General features: G+C 44.3%; 1 protein-coding gene and 1 long non-coding RNA gene across 2 annotated transcripts; both read left to right on the top strand.

The window, feature by feature from the left end:
• The first annotated feature begins 386 nt into the window (after window positions 1–386).
• Window positions 387–26,197, top strand: TRAF3IP1 (TRAF3 interacting protein 1). The gene is made up of 15 exons (XM_030276964.4): window positions 387–637; window positions 1,152–1,220; window positions 2,546–2,707; window positions 3,459–3,599; window positions 3,744–4,193; window positions 4,844–4,921; window positions 9,252–9,327; window positions 11,287–11,385; window positions 13,075–13,147; window positions 13,393–13,476; window positions 13,789–13,900; window positions 14,425–14,461; window positions 14,980–15,056; window positions 25,134–25,357; window positions 25,788–26,197. The coding sequence occupies exons 1-15, from the start codon at window positions 515–517 to the stop codon at window positions 25,951–25,953; spliced, it is 1,971 nt and encodes a 656-aa protein (XP_030132824.4). The 5' UTR covers window positions 387–514; the 3' UTR covers window positions 25,954–26,197.
• Window positions 14,468–14,876, top strand: LOC140684541 (uncharacterized). Its single transcript, XR_012056931.1, has 2 exons — window positions 14,468–14,650; window positions 14,734–14,876. It is a non-coding gene; the product is annotated as an uncharacterized lncRNA (long non-coding RNA).
• Window positions 26,198–27,103: the final 906 nt, after the last annotated feature.

The following is a 27,103-nucleotide window of genomic DNA, read 5'->3' as shown; positions in this document are numbered from 1 at the left end:
GGCTATTTTTGGGGGGTTTGGGGGCTGTTTTATAGGGGGGATTTAAGGCTGTTTCCAGAGATTTTGGGGCTGTTTATCGGGGGTTTGGGGGCTGTTTCCGGGGATTTTGGGGCTGTTTATGGGGATTTTGGGAGCTGTTTATGGGGGGTTTAGGGCTGTTTCCAGGGATTTTGGGGCTGTTTATGGGGGCTTTGGGGGCTATTTTTGGGGGGTTTGGGGGCTGTTTCTGGGGATTTTGGGGCTGTTTGGGGCTGTTTCCAGGGATTTTAGGGTTGTTTCCAGGGTTTTGGGGACTGTTTCCATGTTTTTTAAGGCTGTTTCCGGGTGTCTTGGGGCTGTTTCCCGGGTTTTCTCGCCTGAGGGTGGAGCGGGGCGGGCCGGTTGCTATGGCCGCGGCGCCCCTTAGCAACGGCCGGCGCGCGCGGGGCACGCCGGGAGCGGCGGGCCGGGGGCGGGCGCGTCCCGCCGTGATCCCGGTTCGATCCCCGGCCCAGCCCGGCCCGGCCCCGCCGCGATGAACGAGGCGGTGTCGCGGCAAACGCGGGAGACCCTGGGGCAGGTGATCCGCAAGCCGCCGCTCACCGACGCGCTGCTGAGCAAGCCGCCCTTCCGCTACCTGCACGACCTGATCTGCGAGGTGGGTGCGTGGGGGAAGAGCCCTCGGGGCCACCCGGCCCTGTGGGGCGTGCCCGGCGCGGTGTGTAAATCGCGGGGCTCTGGGCGCTGGGTGAGTTCGGGGTGGGAAAGGGGGTCACGTCTGCAGAGGCAGGGTTAGGTGGGGTTTTGGGAAGGAATTCTGCCCTGGGAGGGTGGGCAGGCCCTGGTACAGGGTGCCCGGAGAAGCTGTGGCTGCTCCTGGAAGTGGCCCAGGTTGGACAGTGGGACTTGGAGCAGCCTGGGATAGTGAAATATCACAGAATCTCGGGTGGAAAAGCCACCCGAGATCTCTGAGCCCAACCTGTGCCCGATGCCCACCTTGTCACCAGCCCCGAACACTGAGTGCCATGTCCTTCCTTGGGCACTTCCAGGGATGGGGACTGCACTCCAGTGCCTCACCACCCTTTCCACAAAGAATACATTTCCTGCTGCCACACAAGATTTATTGAGCAGAGGCTTTAAATGTTCTTGACTTACCCCATTCTGTTTTTTAGGTGATCAGAGTGACAGGGTTTCTGAAAGGACTTTACACAGATTTCGAGTTGAAGTCTGATAATGTCAAGGTGGGCACAGGACTTCCTTATTTACTTCGTTTTCAGTGTTTTTTGCAACTCGCCAGAAGGTTCTTTTGGTCTTTTCTGTGTTCAGCACCAAGGAGTTGTTGTTATTTTTGTGAAGAAGTTGTAAAAGTTCCTGCCTGTGGGGTATAATATGCTTTCCATGGGGTGAACCCCTATAGTTCTGTGTCCAAATTTCTGGTTTTAAAGAGTCTTGTGGTCTCTCAAGAGAATCCATGGCCCTTAACTTATTGCTCTATATATTTGTGTGTATATACAAATACGTGTATATATATATGGTATATAGATATATACATTAAATATCTGTGTTTATAAATATCCCCAGGAGTCACCTATCTAGGATATGCATTCCACAGTAGCTTTATTGCCGTGTTAAACTGGCTGATTACTGAAAGAGGAGTTTGATATTATAACTGAAAACTCCTTAAATCCAAAGGTGACTTTACTCTCTGTTTGCTGCTTTCCTCTGATTTTTGGCTGAGCTGATGCTGAGTTCCCAACTCCCAGCCTGATTTGGGAGCTCTGGTTGCTGATTCCTGGCAAACAGAGCAGTGTTTGTGTGTTGCCACTTAGGCAGCTGATCCCATGGTGTTTGTTTAACGTAGCAACTGAAGTGTGAGCTCTGACTTCTCATCCCTCCAGCCAGCTCTTGCACGTTTTAGTCACTGATTAATGTGTGTGTTTATTTCTGTGACTGCTCCTACTGCTGTCAGGATAACTAAAATTAAGTCATTTATAACTGAATTGTTGGGTTTTTTGATAGTGTCCTTGTTGACCTAAAAAGCAGATTTCCCAGCTCTCCTGAGCAGGTCTTTGTTGCATCTACGTGCTGATATGTCTCTGAGAATTTGTTTCACAAATTTCTTTCACAGCCCGTAAGTCCATGGGGTTTTCCAGAGCTCAGGCAGAGGAAATCAAAATCCTGGAGTGTGGGGGAAAATGTCTCAGCCTTAAGTTCCTCTTCCCAAAACTGGTCAGGATGAAGACTCAGCTGCTTCCTTACTGTGATCTCTCTTGGAGTTGTAGAAGATCAGGAGAATATTTTTTTCTGAGTAATCAACAGGAGAGAGCTGTAAGGAGGACTGAAATGATGATGATTTCTTAATTTTGAGGACTTCTGTGCAATTTCACTTGGCTTTACTTTGTTTATTTGATCTTTTATTTTTAACTTCTGATTTTGTGTTATCACTGGAAGACATCATCTCTATTGAAGGGCAGCTGGGGCAGGTTGTTTGTAAAGGATATTTGTAAAACTAAAACAAACATGGTAATGTGGAGATAAAAGTTTCTTTTAATTGCTCTTTTACCAGGATAAGGATTCCAAAATCAACTTCCTTCAGAAGGCCATTGATGCTGTTGTGATGGTGACAGGAGAGCCACTGTCAGTGAAACCAGCACGAGTTGTGGCTGGACATGAGCCTGAGAAAACCAATGAATTCCTTCAGGCAATTGGAAGGTGTTGCTTAAATAAGGTAGGAGATTATGTAGATTTTATGCACACAGGGAACAGGGACAGGAGGAGAGGTTTGGAGTCCCCATCCCTGAAGGTGTCCAAGGAACACCTGGAGGTGGCGCTCAGAACTCAGGGCTGGTGACAAGGTTGGCATCAGTCACAGCTTGCACTTGATGACCTTGGAGGTCTTGCCCAACCCAAATAATTCTGTGTCTTAATTACCCCTCTGCTGTCATTAATTGCACAGTAGAAACATTTTGTCACCCCTTAATAACAATAACAGCAGATAGAGAGTTCATGATCTTCAGCAAGAGCTTGAGCCAGCTTCCCACACAAATGCATTCTGAATAGTAAGGATTTTATTGTTCACTGTTGTTCACTTTATTTGTTTGTCTTTTAACAACATTTATTAGATTTGAAGCACAAAATGAAGCTTCAGAACCTTTAACATTTTGGGGTACAGATGCATTACTTAAACAACCAGTTAACTCACCTCTGGCTTTATCTCCTTTCAGTCAAATCTCTTTTTTGTGGAATGAAAGTCATTTCTCCACTGTGCTTTTTTTGATTATGGAAATACAATAATGGCAAAATTTGATGACTGGTTAAAAGCAACTGCAGGGGCTGTTCTTACACAGAATTATTGCATTCTTTCACAGAAATATTATGTTTTTTCACTGAATTGTTACATTCTTAAAATAATAATTGCGACATTAATTATTTAATGAAACAGCTTACTCATTTCAGTTGTGTTTTTCTGTTCCTTGCAGCTGTCCAGTGATGCTGCTGTAAAAAGGGTCTTGGCTGGGGAAAAAGCTGATGCTAAAGGGAAACCTCCACCATCTAAACCTCAAGATAAAGAAAGCAGAGAGCCCAAAGCAGAAGAACACAAAAGCCATAAGGATAAAGAGGTAGCATTTGCATTTTGGGGGAGGTACTGGGGTACCATGATTTATTTGTTTGGGGTATTTTTACCATTTTTGTGTTTGTAGAGCCACTGTGTGATTGAGTTGCCATGTGTTGGAATTAAGTTTTAGTGTTTGCTTTCTCTTTAGAGCAGAAGAGACACTGAAATTAAAGACAGAAGTTCCAGCAGAGACAAAAAACCCAAAGAAGATTTGAAAGAGAGCAGAGAAAGAGAAAAGGAGAGAGATAAACAGAGGAATAGTGAAAAGAGGCACAAAGAACCCGAAAGAGACACCTCAAAGGAAGTAGAAAAACAAGAGAGGGAAAGAGGCAAAAACAGAACGACCAAGCAAGGAAGGGAAACAGAAAAAAACAAAGGAAAAGGAGATGCAGAGCGAGGAGACAACCTCAGGAATGATAAAGGACAGGAAAGAGAGAAAAGACATGAAGGAGAAAGAGAAAAGGACAGGCTGAAAGGAAGAGACAAAGATAAGGCCAGGGACAGAGAAGGAGAGAAAGACAGAGAGAGAAGAAGAGGTCGGGACAGAGAAGAAGATGGAGAACATCTCAGGGAACATGGAAAGGAGAAAGAGAAAAAGGTAATTGAAATGTTACTTTGGGGAAGAACTTTAACCACACTGTGGTTGGGATTGTGTTTCCTCTATTGGTCTTCCATGTTTATATTCCTGCTCATTCAGCAGGAAGGGACCTTGTTCCATGGGCAGGGACACCTTCCACCTTCCAGTCCCAGGCTGCTCCAAGCTGCAATGTCCAGCCTGGCCTTGGGCACTGCCAGGGATCCAGGGGCAGCCACAGCTGCTCTGGGCACCCTGTGCCAGGGCCTGCCACCCTCCCTGGGAACAATTCCTGCCCAATATCCCATCTAACCCTGCCCTCTGGCAGTGGGAGCCATTCCCTGTGTCCTGTCCCTCCAGGCCCTTATCCAAGTCCCTCTCCATCTTTCTTGTTGGCTCCCTTCAGGTGCTGGAGGGCCTTTTCAGAGTTGGGACTGAATGGTTTTTAAGGTCCCTTCCTACCCACACCATTTAGGATTCCTGGATATTCTAAAGATTGTGGGCCCTAATGTGCCCTGAGAGCCACCTCTTCATTGCCTTTCATTTTGTTACTCTTCTATTTCCACTTCCTCTAAATATTTCCTATTCTGCTTTTCTTGTCTGTTGGTAGAAATTCAGGATTGATGGGCACTAAAATGCTTCTCTTGAATCTAAACCAGTTCATTTCTTTCCAGCCCTCAGAATCTGAAGAATCCATGCATGGAAGACCACAGAGGCCAACTAAAGACAGCAAGTGCCAGCCAGACACTGAGGTTAGTAGTGGAGGAGGTAGGAATAACCAAAGTGTTGCATTTTGGTTTGGGAATCTGCTCGAAAACAATGTAGGGTTGAAAAATGGGTAAATAGCAAGTTTTAGGGCTGGGAAATACATGAAATAGATGATGCCCTGGGTTTTTGGTTGTTTACTTATTAAAAAACTCTCTGAGCTTGGACCAAAAAAAAAAATCGACTCAGTTTATTTCATTTTGAAGTTTTTATTTCTTTGTATTTGTATTTTGGACACTTCACAGATGGTTTGGGTTGGGGGGAACCTTAGAACTCATCTCTTCCAACCCCCTGCCATAAGTTTTCTTTATTCCTCAGAATCTTTCCTGGAAAGCTGATAGGGTTTTTGTATTTGTTTTTGAATTTTAGCAGAAATTACTGTTTTGGAAAGAAAAGGAGTCCCGTGTTGTTTCAGGGTCTATGGTTTGCAGCTGGAAGAGCAGCTCAGTGCCTCTGCACAGGAGCTGCTGCTTGTGTCACCATTGTGCCTCCATCAGCTGCTTCCTGATGACCTGAGGCAGTTTGGGGAATTATGGAGCCACATGGCCAATTGTTTAAAGAGGGAGACTTCAGTAAATGAACCTAAAGCAGCACAGGCTAAGAAAAAAACAGGCAGGATCCCAACTCTAGTAGAGTCTCTGGGTCCACTGTCATTATTGTGTCTTCCCCATGAGATGACAAATTTATGGCTCTTCCTTGACTCTAGTCCATCCAAACTCTTTAAGTTATTGGCACTGGGACGGAAGAGCTTATAAAGAGCTTATAAAAGAGTTTTTTTTTTTTTAGCCTCCAGCAAATATTCATGGCCAAGTCAAACTTCCTGCAAATTGGGTCTCTAATGGAAATTCTGAGGCTCATCCCAAACTCTCATCGTGCTCTTGGGCACCACAATAATGCAGCGGGGCAGTAAAGTTTAATTTCCCCTCCTAAGCGCTTTTGGGAGGGATTCCAAAGCTTTGGAATTATTACCTGAAATCCAAATGACATTCCTGCTTCTGCCTGCTTGCGTAACAGCAGAGGCTGCTCGTTTCTGAGATGAGGAAAACACCAACTTGCGAGCAGAGCAAACGTCATCTTTTTAAAGCTCTGGAAGGGAGAGATGACATGAAAATGTGCCTAGTGAATTCTGGGAGCTGAGATAGCTGCACAAAGTGATTTAGAGGAAATTCCAGCAGGAAATCATTGGAATTGCATCTCATGGACTTGATCTTCATGGGGTTGATCTTCTGGTCCTCGCAGGAGTTTCCCAGCCTTTATTTCCAGGGGTTTACCTCAACTTGACCGCTGTGGCTCCCTTTGAGTCACGTGGCAGGGAAACAAATGTATTCAAAAGAAGGCAAACAACTTTCTGTGCACATGAAGGATTATGAATGGTATTTTGTGGTCTCTGCTGCAGAATTAATAAATCTTCAGCATCTCTCTAGCTTTTTATATGTATTTTTTCTATAGATAGTTACAGAATATATCTATTCACTATAATAGAAGTGAAACAGTTTGAGGCAATACCCAACAAGTCAGCCACTGTTTTATCCCCCATCAGGATTAACCTCTTTACCTTTTTACTGCATTTACTTTAGAGAACAGATCAATTTAGAGGTATTTTTTTTTTAGTATTCTACATGTACAGAAAGCTGTCACTTCAAGTTTAGTCCCTGACTTTGCTTAATGAGATTTTCTCTATTCATGCATATCTCAATTTTTCTTGCTGCTTATTATTGAAGCCAGCTTTCAAATCTACTTAAGGCTTTTTTTTTTTTGTAATTTAAATGTAATTTTTCTGTTGTTAAAGAAACTCTTTGTATACCCAGTGTGCAGTGGTCATCACATGACTAATTTTCTGGAGCTAGAAGAAAGCAGGGATAAGTAGGAATTAAGAGACATTTGGCTACCACATGGCAATCAGAAGCTGCCTCAAGGCTGGCTCTTGCATCCCGCAGTTTGTGATTGGGGAGAGTCATGTTCTGTTCACTCTCAGTCCATCTCAGGGAAAAATCTGATTTAAAATGGCCTTTTGGACCTTCTAAATAATGAAGATCATTATTATTTGGACTTGACAAGAGGTGGGGGAGGTCACAGAGCATCTGGTGCTGGAAGTGGCTGCAGAACAGGTAAATCATTTCCCCCTGAGGCCAAACACCTTGAAAAAGTCTCATCCATGTTTCCCATGGCAGCTGGAGCTCTTGGCTAAAGCTTTCTGCAATATCCTGTCATTTCTGGCCACTTGCAGAATGGGTTTGAATTTGCCCTGCAAACTGTATTGCTCTGGAAGTGGTCACTTAAAGCAGCCTCTAAGTCCTGCCTAATGAACCTCTGTTCCTCTTGGAATTTAGTTAGGTTATGTAATGAAACTGTGGAATTAAAAAAAGGACAGCAGAGAATCACTTTATGAAAATCTGCAGGATGTAGCTAAAATACTTCTGTTCTGGAGCTGGGAATGTCCCTCTCTCTTTGGTGTCACTACATCAGAAATCCATCATTTAAACTGCTTTAAAACCAGAGATTTTCCTCATCTCTTTATGTTTGAGTTAATTTGCAGGATATAATACCAATAGAACATCATCTTGAGAGACTTTAGGTAAGGAAAAGAGAATTGATTGCTATTTTCCTAATAAAGCTTATCAGCACAGCACTCAAACTGGCCTTAGCAAGTGAAGGTCTTGTATGTGGTTTTACTTACATAAAATGATACCTGCTTTCTGTTGTAGAGATGGAAAGATACCTCCTGGCACTGTGGATTTAATTAGAAGAAAAGTACTGTGGAGGGTTGATGGAATGGAATTGCTGTTCACAGATTAATTCTTATTTATTATTAGAGAACCATCAGCAGAGCTGATGAATTAGAGGGGGGAATCACAGTGGCTTATTTTATAATGAGCTCTGAAACACCAGCAAACATTTTCTTCTGTCTTGGTATGAGATTTGGCCTCTTTAAAGGTTAATAATGAGGACAAATCAGCACCCTGGATGGTTTGCAGAAGGCTCTGGATCCTCTCCACATGGAAACATAATTAGTCAGGACTGGGAAGCTGCATGCATCCATCAAGGATTCTGCTGTAATGTGTTTTTCCAGGATGGTGTGAGATGAAGTGCAATATTTCCCTTTAATGGCTCCGGTGGCTGCTTGTCAAAGTCTTGAAGGGGAATAACCTCTTTTATCTCCCTTTGGAAAGTGCCCCAATCATAAATATTGTGGGCTTTCTGTTTTTGTGTGCTGCCATAGTGAGTAAACGTCAGCTTTCACCCTGCACCTGCTGCCAGGCTGCACATGTGGCTCCAAAAAATTCTGTTTGTAGCCACATAAATAAATGACCAAATCCCCTCTTGCAGCAGCCTCAGCACCTATTGGCAGCTCCCTCCCCACCTGTGCTAATAATGACCTCACCCAGAGAGCTGCTGGGGCTGCAGTGTGCCAGATGTGCTCCTGATGGGGTAAGATCTTTCTTTTCCCTCCTTCCATAGAGTTGGGCTTGTGGACTTTATTATGGAGAATTAAAGTTAAGATGAACCACTTAAAGATTGGAATTCTGTCTGGTTTTCCTTAGAACATGCCAGAATCTGTAAAGAGGAAAACCACTTCCTTCTGGTGGAAGGTTTCCCTGCCCAGGACAAGGGGTGGAAGGTGATGAGCTTTAAGGTTTCTTCTACTCAAACCATTCTTTGATGGCATAAAAATGGCAGAATTTGTGATTCTCAGGTTATCAATATGGACATTGGAGGTCTTTTCCAACCTTAATGATGTTTAGCAGGGCTGACAAAAAATCTTGGATTTGAAAACTGCAAAACATAAAGCACACAAGGAAGGAGATCCCGGGAGGTGCTAAATGTATTTCAGGATTTGGGATATTAGGCAGGATTTTTATTCAGGGAAGTTGCCATTTAAATAATGGTAGCAACAATTTTTAAAATGCTTGCTTCTCTTTTGGAATGAAGATTTTGCAGCAGGTTGAAGAGGAGCTGTGTATCTGGTGCAGCTGTGAAACACAGAGGTGATTGTAGGAATCATCCTCCTTTTTATAACCTTTGTATTCCACAAGGTTGGATACTCTTAGTTCCCATTTGGAAGTTGTTCTTCCATCCAATATGTTTATGTAAAAGAAAATAACTGGCATTTATCCAGGAAAAAATATCCACAGGCTGTGAGGGAAATACAACATAAATGTGTGGATCAATTCTTAGGTCAATATTTGCTCTGTATAATACTTAGAAAAGCAACACAAGGAAGTAAATTTTAGATATAATGATATAATATTTAGATCTACTGTTATATAAATTTCTGGTCTCTTATTGCTTTGTTTTGGTTTGGTTTTTTTTTTCCAGAATGAAACTCCTGCAAGGATATCAAAGCAGCCTTCAGCAAAAGCATCAAGGCATCACTCCAAGCCCGGAGGAGAAGGTAACCACAGGGAGGATATTGTTACTTCTATCAAATATGCTGGAGGGTTATTGAGTAGGAATAGCAGAAATGCTTAAATATCCCTGTTATTGTCAGGGTTTGGTCTGTACCTCCAGCCTGCATTTGTGAATTCAAGAGGCAGTTTTCCTGCCTGGATTTGGAATATAGGAAGCGAGATTCAGTTCAGTTTGCTCTCATTCCGTGTGCACAGTTGCAGATAGAAATTTAGCCTGCCTTTGGTAATTTCTGTGTAATTGCTCTCTAAATGAGATTTTGGACTTGTCTGCAACGATTTCTGACATTTAACATTTGTTAAATGTTTACAGCAGAGCAAAGTGAAGGTTGAAATGGTTTTAATTTGGTTTAATAGACAGTTGGTCCAGGCTTTCCAAATAAATTATTTCTCTGTGGAGGGGCTTCCTTGCAATTATGTCACCAACTTTCATAGTTCAACCTTTAAATATTGTATTTAACACTGACTGGAAAGTGAATTGTCTTCAGAATATCCCAAGTATTGTACATCAGGAGGAAAAGAATCTTAGCTTAGCACTGCCATCTCTTTGTGGAGGAAAACAAGAGGAAGAGCCTGGAGAAACTCCTGGATAAGGAATAAAAGTGGTTGTACTCAGAGCTCAGACAAGCAGCAGTGGAACTGCAATTTCTGTCTGTATTTCAGTGCCTTTCCCCCTCCTCTTATTTCAGTGATTGATCCTAATTTCCTTTCAGTGCTTTGTGCCCCTGGTATTTTAATTCTAAAGGAGAAGTCACTGTACCTAAATCACTTTAATGTCTCTGTTCAGAAGATTCAGTGACACCTGTAAATTGATGCCTGTTAAAAACGGCCAGTTCTGGTTAAAAATTCGTGCTGTTTAGACTAATGAAAATCTTCATGCACCTAATTTTCCCATTTTATTATTATTAATTTATAATTTTCCAATTTAATTATTATTAATGTATATAAAGAGATCATGTGTTGCTGGATGTGTTCCCAAGCGCCCACTTTTTTTTTTTTTTTTGGATTTCTGTTTTAGGTTTCCATGTGTCTGAGGCAAAATACTGGAGTTATATCAGTCCTGCTTTCAAGATAATGAATAGCTCTGTTTGGGTACCTTAAATGCATTGGAAAAATCCTGGCATTTGGGATCTGAATGTGTGTTAATTTAGGAGCCTCATTCAAGTTGGTGCTAGAAAATTGAAATTTTTATGTCGCATCTCCTGTGCTGTGAAGTCTGAGTAATTTGGCAGCTGAAAAATCTCTGTCTGGATTCCATTAAAACTGCAGCCTTATTTTACTACTTAGTGATCCTTAGCTGATCCTATAACTTATTTTAGTTGCCAAAATTACAAAATTTGTTTTATATGGCCCTAAACTGCAAAGACCCGACACACCCCATTTATGGGATTGTCCCTTTAAAACCAGAATCCAGTTTTCCTGATAAATTTAATACAAGGAATGACTTTAGGATGAGTGTTTTAAAATACTCCTCTTTCTCTGATGCAGCACTCAAATTTTAGTTTAGCAGAGCCAGGAATATTTTGGGGCATTACCCTTCTTTCTTTTCTGACACAATGGACTTGACATAGGTGAATAATCCAGCAGGTAGGAAAACTTTCTGAAGCTGTACTGATGCATGTTGCACACCTGTGATGATGATCAGAGCTTTCTGTTTTTTCTTATATTAATTGGAAATAAATCAATGTACAACAGGAGGGAATGCCTCTTCTCTGTGGGCAGATAAATTATAGAGGTTTATACTGAATATTTCATCTTTCAGGAGTTCAGTCAGCACTCATTTAAAAAGTCTTTGTGCACCTTGAATGTGATTTATTGACACTGAAGAGGGTTTATTAAACTAGGGTAGCCCTTAAAGAAGTCCTAGCAGGTATTTAGCATGGCTTTTTATTTTGAATTTTTATTGGCTCTTGGGTTTCATTTGACTATAAACTGGTTTGTTACAGGAGCTGTGGACATGAGGAGTGTGGCAGATGGGATTTCAGAGGATGGTGCTGCTGAGCTGCAGGAGAAAAATGAACCAGGTCTTGCAGAGAAACAAAAGGGTAGGGAAAGTTAAAGTGTGACTGCCATGGAAAGCCCAGCTGGAGTGTTTGGGTCAAATCCATGCAGCTAGATGATGTAAGGAGGATGATTTACACTTAATCTAAGTGCTGCCATGTGTTTTAATCACATCTGATTAATTTTCTGCCTTGAAAAATGTCCATCCTCTGATAAAGCAATTGCTTTTATTTTCTTTTTTCCTCTTCTCTTTTCCAAGAGGCAAATGCTGCACCTGAATCCCTTGCTGACCTGTTCTCTGTAAGAAGAGAATATTTGCATGTTGCCTTTTAGTGTAACTATTTGGAAGTCTCAGCATTTGCATTTTACAGGATTCCAGAGGAAAATTCCAAGCCTGCATTCTTTCTTACTCCTCCATTTCCCCCCAAATTTGATATAGCTCCCAAGACATGGATGTATATCCAGCTACAACACTAATGGAGCCATGGAAGCAAAGTGCAGGAGGAGGAGCTGAAATTGCAGCAAAAAGCTGCATTTTTGTTCTCTCCTGCTGCAGATGCTTGAGCCATGTGAGAGGATGGATCCCATGGATATGGGAGGTGCTCCCAGCCCACCTTTGGCCTCCAGGGCCTCGTGGTTGTGGCAGCCTAATGAAATATGGATGGATGGCCAAGACATTTGTGTGACCTTCCCCAGCTGGGAGAACTTCCATGTGAATTCTGTTTCATCTCTTGGAGCTGTCTTGTCCTTTAGAATTCATTTGGGGTGGGAAATAAATTATGTTATAATTGGAATGGATGTAAGAAGAATGCCCCCATGTTCATTATGGATTTGGACTGGATCCCCTGGTGGTGTAAGAACCAAATATTCAGGGTCAGAAGAATCATGAAGGTTGGAAAAGATGTCCAAAATCATCAGGTCCAACCTTTACCATTGAGCTCAACTTTTATTTTATTGGTTGATCTTGTTTTTCAGCTTTATTCACCAAGGCACTGTAAACTCCTCAGTTTTTAGGTTCAGGACCTTTAAGATCCAAATCCAAGCCATTCCATGAACGCAGGATTATAAAATGTTGTTTATTAGCTGAAGTAAACTGATTTTCCTGGACCTTCTAGAGCTTTATTTCTATCTGCTTCAGTTTTGTTGCAGAGCAATGAGGCTCTGTATCCCAATTTTCTTGGCCCTGGGAGTAGTTCCCAGGTTCTGGATGTAATTCCTGTTATGTGCTTCTGCAATCTGATCAAGTTAGGCATGAATAAATATAACTTTTCTGAAAAATCAATCTGTTTGTTATTTACAGATTAATTTGCCAGAGGCTCAGTAACATTCCAGTGAAAAAAGAAACATTGAAAATGTTTAACAGAAAACTTTTTTTTTTTAATAAATCAGGCCTTTCTCTAATACTTTTTGCCCTTTTTGTGATGTATTATAATTTTTTTTAACATAATTGGGCTGAGTTTAGATGCTTTGAGTAGACTTTAGTAAAGGAGTAGTCACAACCTCAACCAAGAATCCCAGTAGGGGAAGATAAGATGTTAAGGGAAACAAAAGCATTGAGTGAGATGATGTAATTTTCACAGAGGGGGGAATTTCACAATATTAAGAAACTTATAAAAATTAAGAAATTTAACTGGTTTTTTTCAGTGCAGTGCTAAGATTCCAAATACTGTCATAAAGACCTGAGGTTTTCCTAGCCCAGCTAAGCCCTAGTTTTATATTGTTTTGTTTAATAGAAACAGAGAACGCTCCTGACAAGCCTGGAAATGGGGAAGCACCTCCTGATGTCCCACCTCGGCCTGCCCAAAGGTGTGTTTCCATCCTTTCTTCCCTTCTCAATCCATAAACTGCTCCCATGGAATTTACTACAATTTTTGAAGAGAACATTGCATTTCCTCTGTGCATTCCATAAGGAAGGTATTATGGATAAGCTGAACTTGCTTTTCAATTAGAATGTTTGAATTTTTTTATTTTTTTTTTTTTCCTCAGCAAAGGGCTTGTGTTGCTGTGTCACTTGTGAACATGATTTTTCCCCATTCCCACTGTTCTTCCAGACGGATTCCCCGTCCTGGCAGCGCAAGGCCGGCACCTCCGCGAGTGAAACGTCAGGAGAGCACCGAGCACTTAATCTCAGAAAGGTGAGGGATGAGGGAGATGTGGAGGGGAGGTGTGTTCCTTGGAGCACACCCTTCCCAGCTCCTCTAGCATCACCAGTTCGAGAGGGTCACCTCATGGTGGGGACATGTGGAATTCCCATCCCTGGAGTGTCCAAGGAATGCCTGGATGTGGCACTCCGTGCTCTGGGTGGGGGTTGCTCACAGGTTGGACTTGAAGAGGTTTTCCAGCCTCAGTGATTCTGGGATCTTCTGATGGCTTTCAGCTGAGTTTAGTTTATTCTGGACAGATCTCAGTATTTCCATTCATTCCCCTCTTCCCTGTGTCCCTGACAGGAGCGGCAGTGCCAAAACGGCCCCGACCGTACCCAGGGAGCAGCAGGTTTCTGATGAGGAGGATGAGCAGTTCGTGGTGGAGGCAGCAGAGACCCTGCCAGAGATGCCAAAGGTCTGTTCCTGCTGCAGCTGACTGAACCTTTTTCCCTATTTTGTTTGGAATGTCCAGCCTGAAGAGGAGAAGGCTCCTCAGGAGAGCTCAGAGCCCCTTCCAGGGCCTAAAGAGGCTCCAGGAGAGCTGGAGAGGGACTGGGGCCAAGGCATGGAAGGACAGGACACAGGGAATGGCTTCCCACTGCCAGAGGGCAGGGATGGATGGGATATTGAGAAGGAATTCCCAGCTGGGAGGGTGGGGAGGGGCTGGACTAGAATTCCCAGAGCAGCTGTGGCTGCCCCTGGATCCCTGGAAGAGTCCAGGGCCAGGCTGGATGGCACTTGGAGCAGCCTGGGATAGTGGAAGGTGTCCCTGCCCATGGCAGGGGGTGGAATGGAATGAACTTTAAGGTCCCTTCCCACCCAAACCATTCCATGATTCCTTGACTTGTTGAAATATCCTCCAGCTGAATATTTTTGAATAGCTCCATATTACAGCAATGTCAACTTTTTGCAACTAAAACTCTCTTCCTGCATGTGTAGGAGCCAGAAGTGGAGCTGGTTGAGGATCAAAATCATGGTACGTTTGCTTTTATGTATATTTATACAGATCTAGAAGCAACCCCTGGGTTTAAACCAAATGCTCAACACTTAAAGTGCTGAACAGAGCAGTAAAATCCCTCCTGAGGGAAGGCGTTTGCAACGTTTGCAGGAAAACCAACTTATTTACCCAGGCTTGTTTTCCTGTGCAGCTGGATTTACATCTGTGGTAAGGACACATTTTCTATGCATCCTCAATGTCAGCAGGATTTAAAATTCTGCATGAAGCTCATAAATTAACATTTCTTCAAGTGTCAGGTACAGTTTGTCAGCTCCGAGATACGAGGTTGGATTTAAAAACAAGTTCTAGAAAAGCCTGGGAGAAAAAAGGTCAAATAATAAATACATTGTGTGTCTGTGTTTAAAATACAAAATAAAATGCTGTTGTTCTAAAATTCGTCTGCATTAAAAAGAACAGTTGACTTTTATTTTATTGTCTGAATGTTTAAAACTGTTACGTGTCCATCAATGCTTAGAAAAATCATGGTTTTTATACAGGTGGGCTGGTGAAAAGAATCCTAGAAACAAAGAAGGATTATGAGGCATCACAGAAATCATCACAGACCACAGACCGGGTGAGGTGGGAATGGTCTTCAAAGAACTGGGAAATGGGATGTTGCAATTGTGACCTTTTTCTTTAAATGTGCTTTAAGTGTGTTTTATTCCATCTGTGATCAAGCTTTTCTCTGTCATGTCGTGCTTATGTAGTTTTTTCCACAGTTAAGAAGGGGAGGGTAGGTTTTGTTTTTGGTGGGTTTTGTAAGGTTTTTTTTTTTGTTTTTTTATCACTTAGCAAGTGTGTGGGAAGGATCTAGCAGTGATCACAAACTAGAAGCAAAAGCTTGAACACCCTGCATTTGAGTGTCTTCCTGTTGCAACAGAGAGCTCTGGCTTTGTCTGCCGTTCAGAGCTCCTGGTATGAGAGGCAGCAAAGGCACTGAGATGGACTCTCTCATGCCATGGAAAGTTTCTAAATCCATTTTGATGTGCTGGGTAGAAGCACTGAGGCACTGCAGTGATAAAAGTCTCATAAAATTAGACAAGTACGTGATGTTTGGGGGAGGTGAATGCATTCCAGGAGCTCTTATATCTTCCAATCACATTTATTTTAATCTTAATTCAGTATTGTAGGGTTTTCCTACGTGTATGTTTTTCAGGAATGGTCTGCAGTGTTTGGTCTGTCAGCTGTTCACAGAGCTCTGTGAAGTCAGTGGTCATTTCTGAAGACTCTTGAAGCAGACTCCTGTCTGCCTCTTTTGGTTTTCCTTTCTTTTCTTTCTTTTCCAGCACATTGAGAAAGTTGGTATGGCAGATGTGATTCTTGTGGGAATATCCTCCTTTCTGGAGTTTGGGATTGGCAGAGATTCATGCCTGGAAGAAAATTCTTTTAGTGTATTGCAAGGGCTGGGGTTGATAAGCTCAGGCAGGGTTAGATGGGATATTGGGAAGGAATTCTGCCCTGTGAGGGTGCCCTGGCACAGGGTGCCCAGAGCAGCTGGGGCTGTCCCTGGGTCCCTGGCAGTGCCCAAGGCCAGGTTGGACACTGTCCTGCTGGGAGCAGCCTGGGACAGTGGAAGGTGTCCCTGCCATGGCAGGGGGTGTGATGGATGCACTTTAAGGTCTCTCCCAGCCTAAATTCCTCTGGGATAATTCTACAACTGAAGAAAGCAAACCCTTCTAGAAAGAGGAGAACACCTTTAGATCGTTGCCCATAATCTGTTAGGAGCTGTTGTAGCTTTACCCAACTTGCTGAATTGCATCAGTTTGTTAGAAATGTGCTTCTTGTGGTGTCTGTGGTCTCTCAAACATCTCTGGCTGCTTGGCATGAGTTTATCCAATGGGTAGATGTGCCTGCTTGGTGAAATTCTGCCTTTGGAGAATTGTTTGGAGGCAAAGAAGGGTTCCAGGTTGATTCTGCTGTTTCTGCAGCAGCTCCAAAGCTCATTCCTGAGCTGGCACTTGAGCCCAAGCCATGCAGCTGTCCCTGTTCCCAGGTTTGTAACTAGATGGTGCTGTTGGATCATCAGTTCCCAGCTCAGTTTGGGAAGAGCATTAGGAATTCATTAATGCTGTCTCTCAGCACTCCCTCACCGTGGGCTGCCCTGTTTGGTGGTGTGTCCTGTCCAATACTGGGCATGGAACACGATAATGGGGGAGGATTTACACAATCACATGGATTTCAAGCTCAGGAAGCTTCCTCTGGTGTCTGTGCTAAATGTTTTGGTTGGCTTTTTTTCCTACTGCGAGTAACAAAGTAAAACGGTCCCTTTTTAACCCCTTAAATATTTTTAAATGGCCAATTGTGACCCTCTACAATCACTGTTAGTCCCCTCGCTGGTTTTCAGCCCCTGAAACATTCATTCAGCACTTGTTTGGCTTTTGTTGCACTTTTGAAGCCCTGCTCTGTGTTAGCTGTGCCGAGAATAGACACCTAATTCTGGAAAAAAACCTGCTGACTTCTAGTCCATCCCGTGGAAACCTGCCCAAATTCCTGGAATACCATGGGATTGCCTGGCCAAGCAGCTGCTTGCTACTGCAGGAGACTCCTCTGCTGCTCCTGCTTTTCAGAGCATGGTGTGGAAGTGGTTGGGATCCAGAGAGGAGTCTAGCTCTCCTGAAATTGTGATCCACAGAGAAGTGTGGTTTTCCTGGAATTGTGATCCAGAGAGGAGTGTGATTTTCCTGAAATTGTAATCCAGGCAGGAGTCTAGTTCTGGAATTGTGATCCAGAGGGAAATGGGATTTTCCTGAAATCCTGATCCAGAAAGGAGTGTAGTTCTCCTGAAATTGTGATCCAGAGAGGGGTGTGGTTCTCCTGAAATTGTGATCCACAGATAACTGGTTTTCCTGACAGCAGAGTTGATTGGAAAAGATGATTAAAAATGCTTGGAGTGTGTGACAGGTACTTAACAGTTCAGAAAACACGAGCTAGAGACACAGTTGAATCCTGGGAAATTATTTTAGAGAAGGAGTTGCTGTGACAGTAAAAGTAAAAAAACCCGAATTTCCAACGTGGAAGCATTTCTCTGGGAATGCTTCTCTGTCTATTTGATTTTTTTTCAATCAAACTCTCCAGAAGTATCTTCTGCATCAGGATGCGACTGTATTCCAAAACGTGTTGTGCATCACAGAGTAAAATTAAGGGTACTGTTATATTTTTGGAGCATGGTATCAAAAAATTCAGGGAATACTTGAAAGAAAACTTGCTTTGGGAAATTCCATCTTCCCTCTATCTGTCACTAGAATGTTCATCTTCCCTCATTTTATTAAACATCCAAAAGAAATTAAATGTTTTCCCACTTTATTCATTAGTCTTTAGAGCCTTGATCTTCTGCCAGTTGGGAAAATGAAGAGGGAAAAAATAGCAGGCTAAGTGCTGGAACTTTTGGTTAATACATTATTAACTCCAGTATTCAGGAAAAAAATGATCAATGGATCCACCTGATTTAGGGGGGATTAATCAGCCAGAAATTAGGTGAAATTGGTGGATTAATGCTTAATCCAAATGTAACGCTGGTGTCCTCTCAGGGATGTTTCACACCTTCCAGCTGCTGATGCCTGAGGAACATTTATTTATGTTAAAAACATTCCTCCAAAACCCTTTCTGTGCTGTGTTTCCCAAACATGCATTTGCTTTTTAAGGAGTTTTAATAAAGGAAAAAAGGGAGAAGGAAAGAAAACTGGGACTTTCATCATCTAGGTTTTGCATGTGCAGAAACTTGAAATAATATACACAATTTTGAGGTCAAACAAAGGGGTCACTCTGGAAATACACAAGATTTTTGCTGCCTTGATTAGCTGTGTTTAGCCTAACAAATTCCTAAAAAAACTTCCTAAATGTATTTGTTTAGAATCTAAGCCTCTAATGTCAACCAGAGAAAGAAACAGATGTTCCATTTTGTATTCCACTTCATTTATTTGATGTGTGGAAAAACGTAGGCAGGTTATTAAATAGCTGAAGCAAGTGGGCTAACAGAATTCCCATCTTTGCACTACCAAAAGGGTTTCAGAAAAGCAGCAGCTTGGAGGCTTCTGGGAGGAACAAGTGGTATTGAATAGCTCAGCACCTGGGCAATATTAACTTGAATTACCAGTGTGGTACATTGTGCACTTCAGAGCTTAGGACAGATCTAATCAGTGCTGATTCTGTTTGTTTGAAGAGCTGCAGGTCACTGATTCTTACGTTAATCCATCAGCTGCACATCTGGGTGTGCCCTCCAGTCCATGCAATGAATATGCTGTGTTCAGCAGCTGGAGTCAGAAATGCCAGCATTTAGGTATTTGGAGGAGGCTTCTCTTTCTCACCACAGCATCCTGCCAGCTTGGTGTGTCCTCAGGAATGCTGACAGGGAAATGGAGGAGTTACCCATGGGAGGGTTTTCACCTCTATCACATCTCTATTGATGGGGATGTGATGCTAATTCAGCAGGAAATCTCTGGTGCAAGCACACAGTTCCTCCAAAACAGGGTTTTTAACCCAGCAGCTGAGCAGCACAGGAGCTCAGATTGAGGGAGTGTGTGCTCCAGGATCCTTACATTGCTCCCAGCTCTCAAAGAACAAAAATGTGGCCCCCAAGCAGTTGTGCTGCAAGCTGTGAACACAGGAACAGGGCTCTGGCCACTCCTTTGTGCCCCAAACTATGGAATTCCTGCCCTGTGGGTGCACTATAAATCCAAATGAGACAGCAGATGGATCTGTGGACACAAAGGATGTGTAAAAGTGGTGAGGCAGCTGAGGTTCCCCCCAGGAAAGGGTGCAGTGTGAAAAGGACACAGGACAGGGTCTGTTGCATCTTTCAAGGTGCTGGGGCACAGCCTGGGGGGAGGGAGGTTGTTTAATACAAGGAGCGTGTTTATTCCAAGTCCTTTTTCACCAGGAAAGGGTGCTCTTTCAGCAGGAAGAGGTTCTGGACACAGGGAGTGTGAGGAGAGAGGGAAGGCTGGGCAGAACTGGCACCAGTGTGGCATCGTGGGTAAATTAATATGCACTGCTGGCACTAATTTCAGCTGGAATTATCTCCTGGCTTGTCTCCTCCAGCTCAGGATTCACAAGGCCCTCTGCTCTGGAGCCAGGCTGGCAGAGCTGGAGGTGCTCACCTGGAGAAGAGAAGGCTCCAGGGAGAGTTCAGAGCCCCTTGCAGGGCCTAGAGGGGCTTCAGGAGAGCTGGAGAGGGACTGGGGACAAGGCACGGAGGGACAGGACACAGGGAATGGCTCCCACTGCCAGAGGGCAGGGATGGATGGGATATTGGGAAGGAATTGTTCCCTGGGAGGGTGGGCAGGCCCTGGCACAGGGTGTCCAGAGCAGCTGTGGCTGCCCCTGGATCCCTGGCAGTGCCCAAGGCCAGGTTGGACGGGGTTGGAGCAGCCTGGGATGGTGGAGGTGTCCCTGCCCATGTCAGGGGGTGGAATGGGATGGGCTTTGAGGTCCCTTCCAAGTCGGACCATTCCACGATTCCATAATTTTGCTTTGTGTGCTGAGTACTGCCCAAAATATAGGAGATTTTGGTAACTGCCTTCTCCCCAGGAAAGCAGGGTGGATGTTCATCCACAGGTAAAAAGTCCAGCTCTTTTTGGAAGGATCGAGTATGAACTTCAATTAATGTGGAAAACCACTATGCTCCAAAAAAAAAGAGACTGAAAAAACTCTCTTGAAAGAGCCATTCTTTTATTTTCTTGTGGAGCCTTCCAGCTCAGGAGCAGGTCAGACTGGCTCTGGGAAGTGCAGTGATAAAGAACATTGTGTCTCCAACTCCTTGGCCTGTGCCTGAACCCCGTACCTGGCATCAGCAGAAAAAGCATCCTGTTCATTGAAATGCTTTAACATTTACTGTTTCCCCCCTGGTTCTGTGAAAGAGTTTCTTATGGGGATCCCTCGTGGATAGTTACAATCTGCTTAAAACACAGACTCTGTAAAAACCAGGAAAAGAAAACACCCTTTATGATCAAAAAATATATTTTATACAATAAAAAAGCACCCCACCTTGTTGGTTTTGCACTGGATATATCCCAGTTACTTGTCCAAAATGAAGTTTCTGCGCAGTCCTGTAGAAAGAGGTGGGGGGAAATGGTGGAGCTCAATAAAACTGTGATTACTTGGGTCTGTTTTCCTAGTGGGACATAATAATAGGGTTAAAAGGGGCTGTAGAAACTATTGAAATGCTTGATGGATGCTTGTACTAATTTGATTGATATTTAAAAACCTGTTAATTAAAAAAAAAAGAAACAGAGGGGAAGGCGTATAAAAGTAAGCAAATGCTGTTTCTTGAAATTCTGGTGGCTTCTGGAGCCTTGTTGATAATTTCCACCTTCTTGATTAAAAAAGAAAATTCCTGCTTTCAGATTTCTCAGGTTGCTGCACCCGAGTCCACCTTGTGTTCTGCTCACATTGAGGTAATGGGAAAAGCAGCCTTTTTTCCAGGAATCCAAAGTAAACATTTATCTTGGTGCCTTACGAAAAACACGAAGGAAAGGAAACGTGTTGGGCCTACAGAAGTGATCCAGCCTTTTACACAGGGATAATTTATTGATTCTGGGGCTGTTGTGAAAGGGGACCTGGTTGAGATGTATGGCCTAATGAAAAAGCCTGGAACAATTCAGATTCTGGCGTTTTTCTCCCAGCTGAAAATCTCCTGTTACGCATTTGTGCAGAGTGAGCAAAGGTGGCACCCGGGGCTTGTACCGCCCACGTCGCTGGCTGCAGGAAACCATCTGCCATCATTCCAGAGCTTTTAACCCATAGCTGGAAGTGTGGAGCTGGGAACAGCCACTAATGGATTTCTCTTCCTTAATTATTTAAAATCAGCACGAGTTGGCAAAGCTTGAGAGTGTCACAGTGATAATTCTGAGCCTTGAGCTGCAGGATGTGGAATTGTGGCTGTCTCATCCCTGGAATGTCCAAGGCCAGCTTGGATGGGCTTGGGGCAACCTGGGATAGTGGAAGATGTCCCTGCCCATGGCATGACTCGGAACTGGATGGACTGTGAGGTTCCTTCCCACCCAAACCACTCTGGGATTCTGGGATCATTAGCACAGGTGCTAATGAGACAAGGAAAGAATGGATGGTGGTTTTCAAGGCTGAGCTGCTGTGCCTTCTGCTTGGGAAATCTTTCTTGGGAGGAAGTTTTTCTTGGATTTTTCTTGAAACTTGTGAGTTCTTATACCACTTCAATATTGTATATGTTTCAAAGACACAAATTTTTAATTTTTTTTGGTTTTATTTTAAACAAACCTATTGATTCACCTGTATGAATAATATTTACTAGATTTTTATTTCAAATAGTATTTAATAGATTTTTTAGTGGCATTACGTTTCAGTTCTTGCAGTGATAATCCTGTAATTCCGTGACTGACTTTGGATGGCATAATACTTTCTCCTTTTAATCTCACTTTTGAAATATTCAACTGCATAAAGAACATGCTGGAGTTACAGGGACACTGGAATTAATTTTCAGTATTTACTAATACCCTTTAAGAAACTAATTAATGAAAAATATTCAAAGTTTTTTTGTTTCACTTGAGCTTTTCAAGCAGCTGTGTATTTTAGCCTGGAATACTTCAAATTGTGAGCTGGACTTTTGTTTACAGACCTGTGTAGATCTGTGTATAGATATTCTGTATCGAAAACATACAATTCTGGTTTGCTTCTTTACTGAATTGTGGGATTTTAATTTCTATTTTATTTTTTATTTTGATCCTTTACTTCCCTGTGGAGGCAAGTGGGACTGCTTGGTCTGTCTCAGTATCGGAGAGGTTGTGGCAGCATTACAAGGATGAGAAATAGAATCACAGAATCATTTGGGTTGGCAAAGATCTCCAAGGCCATCCAGTCCAAGCTGTGACTGATGCCCACATTGTCACTGACAAGCCTAGAGCACTGAGTGCCACATCCAGGTGTTTCCTGAACACCTCCAGGGATGGGGACTCCACACCACCCTGGGCACCACCCTTCCCATGGTGAAATTCCTGCTGGTGCCCACCCTGAGCCTGCCCTGGCCCAGCCTGAGGCCATTTCCTCTCCTCCTGTCCCTGTTCCCTGGAGCAGAGCCTGACCCCCCGGCTGTCCCCTCCTGTCAGGAGCTGTGCAGAGACACAGGGTCCCCCTGAGCCTCCTTTTCTCCAGGCTGAGCCCCTTTCCTGCTCCCTCAGCCCCTCCCAGCTCAGTTGCCTGCCCTTGACATGCTCCAGCCTCTCCCGGTGTCCCTCTGGCTGGAGGGGCCTCAGCAGGGCCAGCACCGGGGGACAATCCCTGCCTGGGGCTCTGGCACAGCCCGGGGGCCATCGGCCTCCTGCCCACCTGGGCTCGTCTTCAGCCCTGTCACCAACACTGCCAGGGCCTTTTCCAGCTTCCCACTGCTCTTCCCTGTGCCTGCAGTGTCCCGTGGGGTTGTTGTGACCCAGGGTAGGACCTGGCCCTTGGCCCCATGGATCCCTCTGCGGAGCCTTCCTCCCCTCCAGCAGATCCACATCCCACCAACTCCGTGTCTGCAGCTTCCATCCCCTCATCCAGATCCTTGATAAAGATAAAAATATTAGACAGGACTGGGCTCAGTACCGAGCCCTGGGGAACCCCACTGGTGACCAGTCCCAGCTGGACATGGCCCCATTCCCCACCCCTCTCTGGGCCAGGCCATCAGCCAGATTTTATCCCTTGAGGAGTGCACTTACCAAGCCATGGACTGCCAGCTTTTCCAGCAGAATGCCTTGGGAAACATCCCAAAACTTGGCATTTGGAAAATAGCAATGAAGCAAGTTTTCACACAACAACCAAGATAATGGACTGGCTGAGTCTTCTCCCTTCTGAGAGAGCTGGATGTAAAATAAATTCCTTATTTTTTGGCTGAGCCTTCAGATAATGGATGGGAGGAGAGTGGTGAGGGTTTGGAGCACTTAGGAGAGGAAAAGCAAGAGAATGGGATGTCTTCCTGGGAAGCTGTTGGACCTGATACAACTCTTCTGATGGACTGGAGGGGCTTGTCTGCACAATTCACTTGCCAGCCCCATGTGGAAAATGCAATGCTGTGGATTGAGCCTTCCCTCTGGCTTTGGTGGAGCACAGAGTAGGAAAAGGAGTAGAAAAAGAGTCAGGATAGAGTGAGAAGGGTTTGAAATGCTGTGAGATTGCAGCTCTTCCATCCTAGTGGACAGCAAAGGCATGGATGGTTCCAGAAAAGCCCTGAATCCTGTGGCTGGTGTGGTGTAATGGAACACCTGCTGCTGTGAGGGAGGCACGGCCTGAAACAGGAGGGAGCTCGGGGCCGTGTTGTTTTTAACAGCACAGCCAGCTCCTGTCAGGTGATTTCAGCAGCGAAGGGCTCAGCTGCAGCAGTGTTTGTCACCTCAGCCCAGCTCCTAATGGAACCATGCAAACAGGAACGTCATTAAAGTCAGAAATGCAGCGTTCCCTGCTCCGTGTGTGTGGCAGAGCATGGGCAGCAGCCCTGAGCAAGGCTCAGCCTTCAGCTCTTCGGCAAAGTGTTCTCCTCCAACACATCTCTCTGTGTCCCCGGTCCTCCAGCCAGCCCAGGGCTGCTGAAGTGTGCTTGGCAGGAGGCCCTGCAGCCTCCAAAAAGCCAGCTGAGCAAACAGCCCCAGCTCGCACAGGAAGCCAGGCAGTTGGGAGGAGGGCAGGAGGGGACAGCGGGGCGGTTCCCCGTCCCAGCACTGCCACCTCTGTGTTTAGCAGGAATTGTGCCTAGGAATTGGCTCACCCTCTGCTTGGGGTGGCAGGGAAAGGCCTTTCTAGTTGTTTGGCATATAATAAACCAACATAATTACTTTAAATAAACTCTACTTCAAGCTCTGTGTGTCTGCCTTTGGGGATTTGACCTGCAGGAGTGTTGGAAAGAAAGAAAAACGAGGTTGTTTTTTCTTCATGGAGGAGAAAATCCCAGTGGGTTTTCCTTAATGGCTTTGCTGGAATAAGATTATTCCAGTGTATTACCAGTGTGGCATCACTCTGCTCTTTTTACAGCATCCTTTCGTTCCTGCTGGCTTTGCCACTGGAGCAAACTCTGAATTTGATTTGCAGTGGGCTGAGAGGCCTCAGGGGCTGCACCACGGAGACTCTTCTGGCTGCATATGAGGGAAGTAGCACAAGCCCAAATTCCTTTGGAGTAGTGGGGTTTATGGAGGCCACACTTGCAGCCTGTATGGTTTTACAGCTGCGAACAGGAGTGCAAGGCAGGGAGGTACTATGGCTGTTTTAGCTCTGAAGTGCTGTTGTTAGGAGCAGCATTAGGAGCTGGAAATGCAGATATGGACAGTGGAGGAAGAGAAGCATCTTCAAGGGGCTGATGCAGAGAACTCAAGAGGAGGCTGTGCCCTGGAGCTCCCACACAGCAGCACAACTTGATGGTGGTTTCAAAGCTTGCCCAGAAAGGTGTGGCCCATCCCAGCCAGGATGGACAGGGCTTGGAGCAACCTGGGATAGTGAAAGGTGTCTCTGTCTGTGGCAGGGGATGGGATGGGATGAGCTTTAACAACCCAACCCAAACCATTCTGTGATTCCACGATTCTTCTCTTCCATTTCAAACTGTTATAAACACTTCTCCAGCTCCTTCCCTGTTTGCAGGCTCCAAACATCCTTCATTCAGCCTGCAGCAACAGTCTTCCCTAATTCTGATGCTTCCCCTGTTTGTCCCTTCTGTTAGGAGAAGCCAATTGTCTCAGAAGCATCCAGGAAGAGGGAGAGAGGCTTGGTAGCCAAAGAAATCGAGAAGTTCCAGGGGTCCATTCAGACTGTGTGCCAGCACGTCTTCAGGCTGGGCAGGATGGTGGATTACATCCAGGAGGACATGGATACCATGAGGAACGAGCTGCTGATGTGGCGCCAGGAGAACAGGGAGCACGCAGAGGCTTTGCAGCGGGAACAGAGGTGAGTGGGGCCAGGGGCAGCTGGGCTTGTCTCTTGAGACAAGTTTTAGAGGCCCTTAAAACTTACAAACAATGTAAATATTGAGCCTAGAACAGGAGTGCATTCCTGCTCTTTGTGCCATGGATTAATCATGTTCTGATGTAAATGACAGTTGTTGAAATAGCTTCTTTGGCCTTACTTGTGTCACACCAGAACATGAACCCATCAGAGCACCCAGGGATAGTGGAAGGTGTCCCGGCCCATGGCGGGGGCTGGGACTGGGACCGGGTGGGCTTTAAAGTCGCTTCCAACCCAAACCATACTTGGATTCTGTGATTCCAGTGAATACTTCACAGACTTTCAGGTATTGAAATGTATTTTCTTAGAGGATTAAATAACCTGAAGCAGCTTGAAAGTTTCAACAACATCACATTCCTTGTGTCTCTTCCAGCATCACAGACAGCATGCTGGAACCACTAAAAGCTGAGCTGGCTGAACTGGAGCAGCTGATTAAAGACCAGCAAGACAAGATCTGTGCTGTAAAAGCAAATACTTTAAGGAATGATGAAAAAATCCAGAGGATGATTCTTAGCATAAATATGTCTTCAAGAAGGTGAAGAAGAGGGAAAAGAAATTAAAGAGACTTAGGACTCACTGACTGACATTGCTACCAAAAAAACCAAATCCCAAATAGCAGACATGCCTTGTTCGGGTACAGAATGTTTAGGGACCAGAACCCTAAAAATGTTATAAAAAACTCTGTTATTGCATTGATTTTTAGATGTTGATATTATGCAGGATAAAATGATATTCATTTGAATGCTAAAGTTGCAGAGCTATTAAAAGAACTTGTTTGTTTAACTGTGAGCTGCTGTTTCTCACTTCCATAGCCCCCTTTCCCTCCCTGGCCATGTCTCCTTTCCTCTCCTTATTTCCCCTGAATTCCCTCTGAACACAGTGTCCTGATAAGTGGGTATTAAAGAATTCTTTTTCCGCCTTAAATGTTCCAAACTTCTCCAAGTCAGAAGGTTCCTGAATCCTGTTCAGAACTATCAGGAATCTGATTAGACCAAGTGAAGATGCAGTTTGAGCATCACTACGTAAGGGAGCTGAAGTGTTTTTTCTGCACAAGTGTTAATTCCATTTTTATTGCATATGTTCATTTGTAAAGGATTAATTTAAGTACCTGTTTCCTCCCCAATGCATGTCCTTGTAGCTTTTTCTACGGGAATAATTCCACTGATTTTTCTTTAGTGAACTGCAGATGTCTGGAGTATTTTCCTAATGACCCCGGGAGTGTTCTGCCCATGAGAGTCAAGCATTAGTGATTCCTAAATCTGCAAAGAGTATTAGTGCAGACACAACTGTATGACTCCGTGCTGGGTGCAGAGGCTTTAGTCCCCTACAAGGCTGTTGCCAAGGATTTTATGGTGTTGTTCGGGCTGTGGATGAAGTGTTAGTGGCCTTGTTTTTCCTTCTTTGATTGGTGTATCTATGTTTTTTCGGGTTGTTTTCTTTTTTTTTCCTTTGTGGTTTCTTTATCTGGTGTCTGGACCTTAAAATCTACCAAATGATCATCATCATAATGTGAGTGTTTAGGGTGTTAAATACAGACATTTGGAAGGTGGGAGACTTTGCTCTGTGGGGTTTTGGAGGGAGTGGAGAAGTATTTGGGGGCTTGGGAAGGAAGAGGAGGAAATTTTTGAGCTCTTATAACAACTGCCTGTGACACTGAGCTCTTTGTGTTTGCATGGGCCTTGTCCAATA

The sequence above is a fragment of the Taeniopygia guttata genome, chromosome 7, assembly GCF_048771995.1.
Source record: "Taeniopygia guttata chromosome 7, bTaeGut7.mat, whole genome shotgun sequence".
NCBI classification, from domain to species: Eukaryota; Metazoa; Chordata; class Aves; order Passeriformes; family Estrildidae; genus Taeniopygia; species Taeniopygia guttata.
The sequence above is the reverse complement of the archived record's forward strand: the minus strand, read 5'-3'. Positions and strand labels throughout refer to the sequence as shown.

What these genes read in the sequence shown, in the direction of transcription:
- TRAF3IP1 (XM_030276964.4), top strand. Translation starts at nt 515, where the DNA reads ATGAACGAGGCGGTGTCGCGGCAAACGCGGGAGACCCTGGGGCAGGTG. An exon ending in TGAAGTCTGATAATGTCAAG is followed by an intron (nt 1,221 to 2,545) that starts GTGGGCACAGGA and finishes CTCTTTTACCAG; the next exon opens with GATAAGGATTCCAAAATCAA. An exon ending in GGTTGAGGATCAAAATCATG is followed by an intron (nt 14,462 to 14,979) that starts GTACGTTTGCTT and finishes GTTTTTATACAG; the next exon opens with GTGGGCTGGTGAAAAGAATC.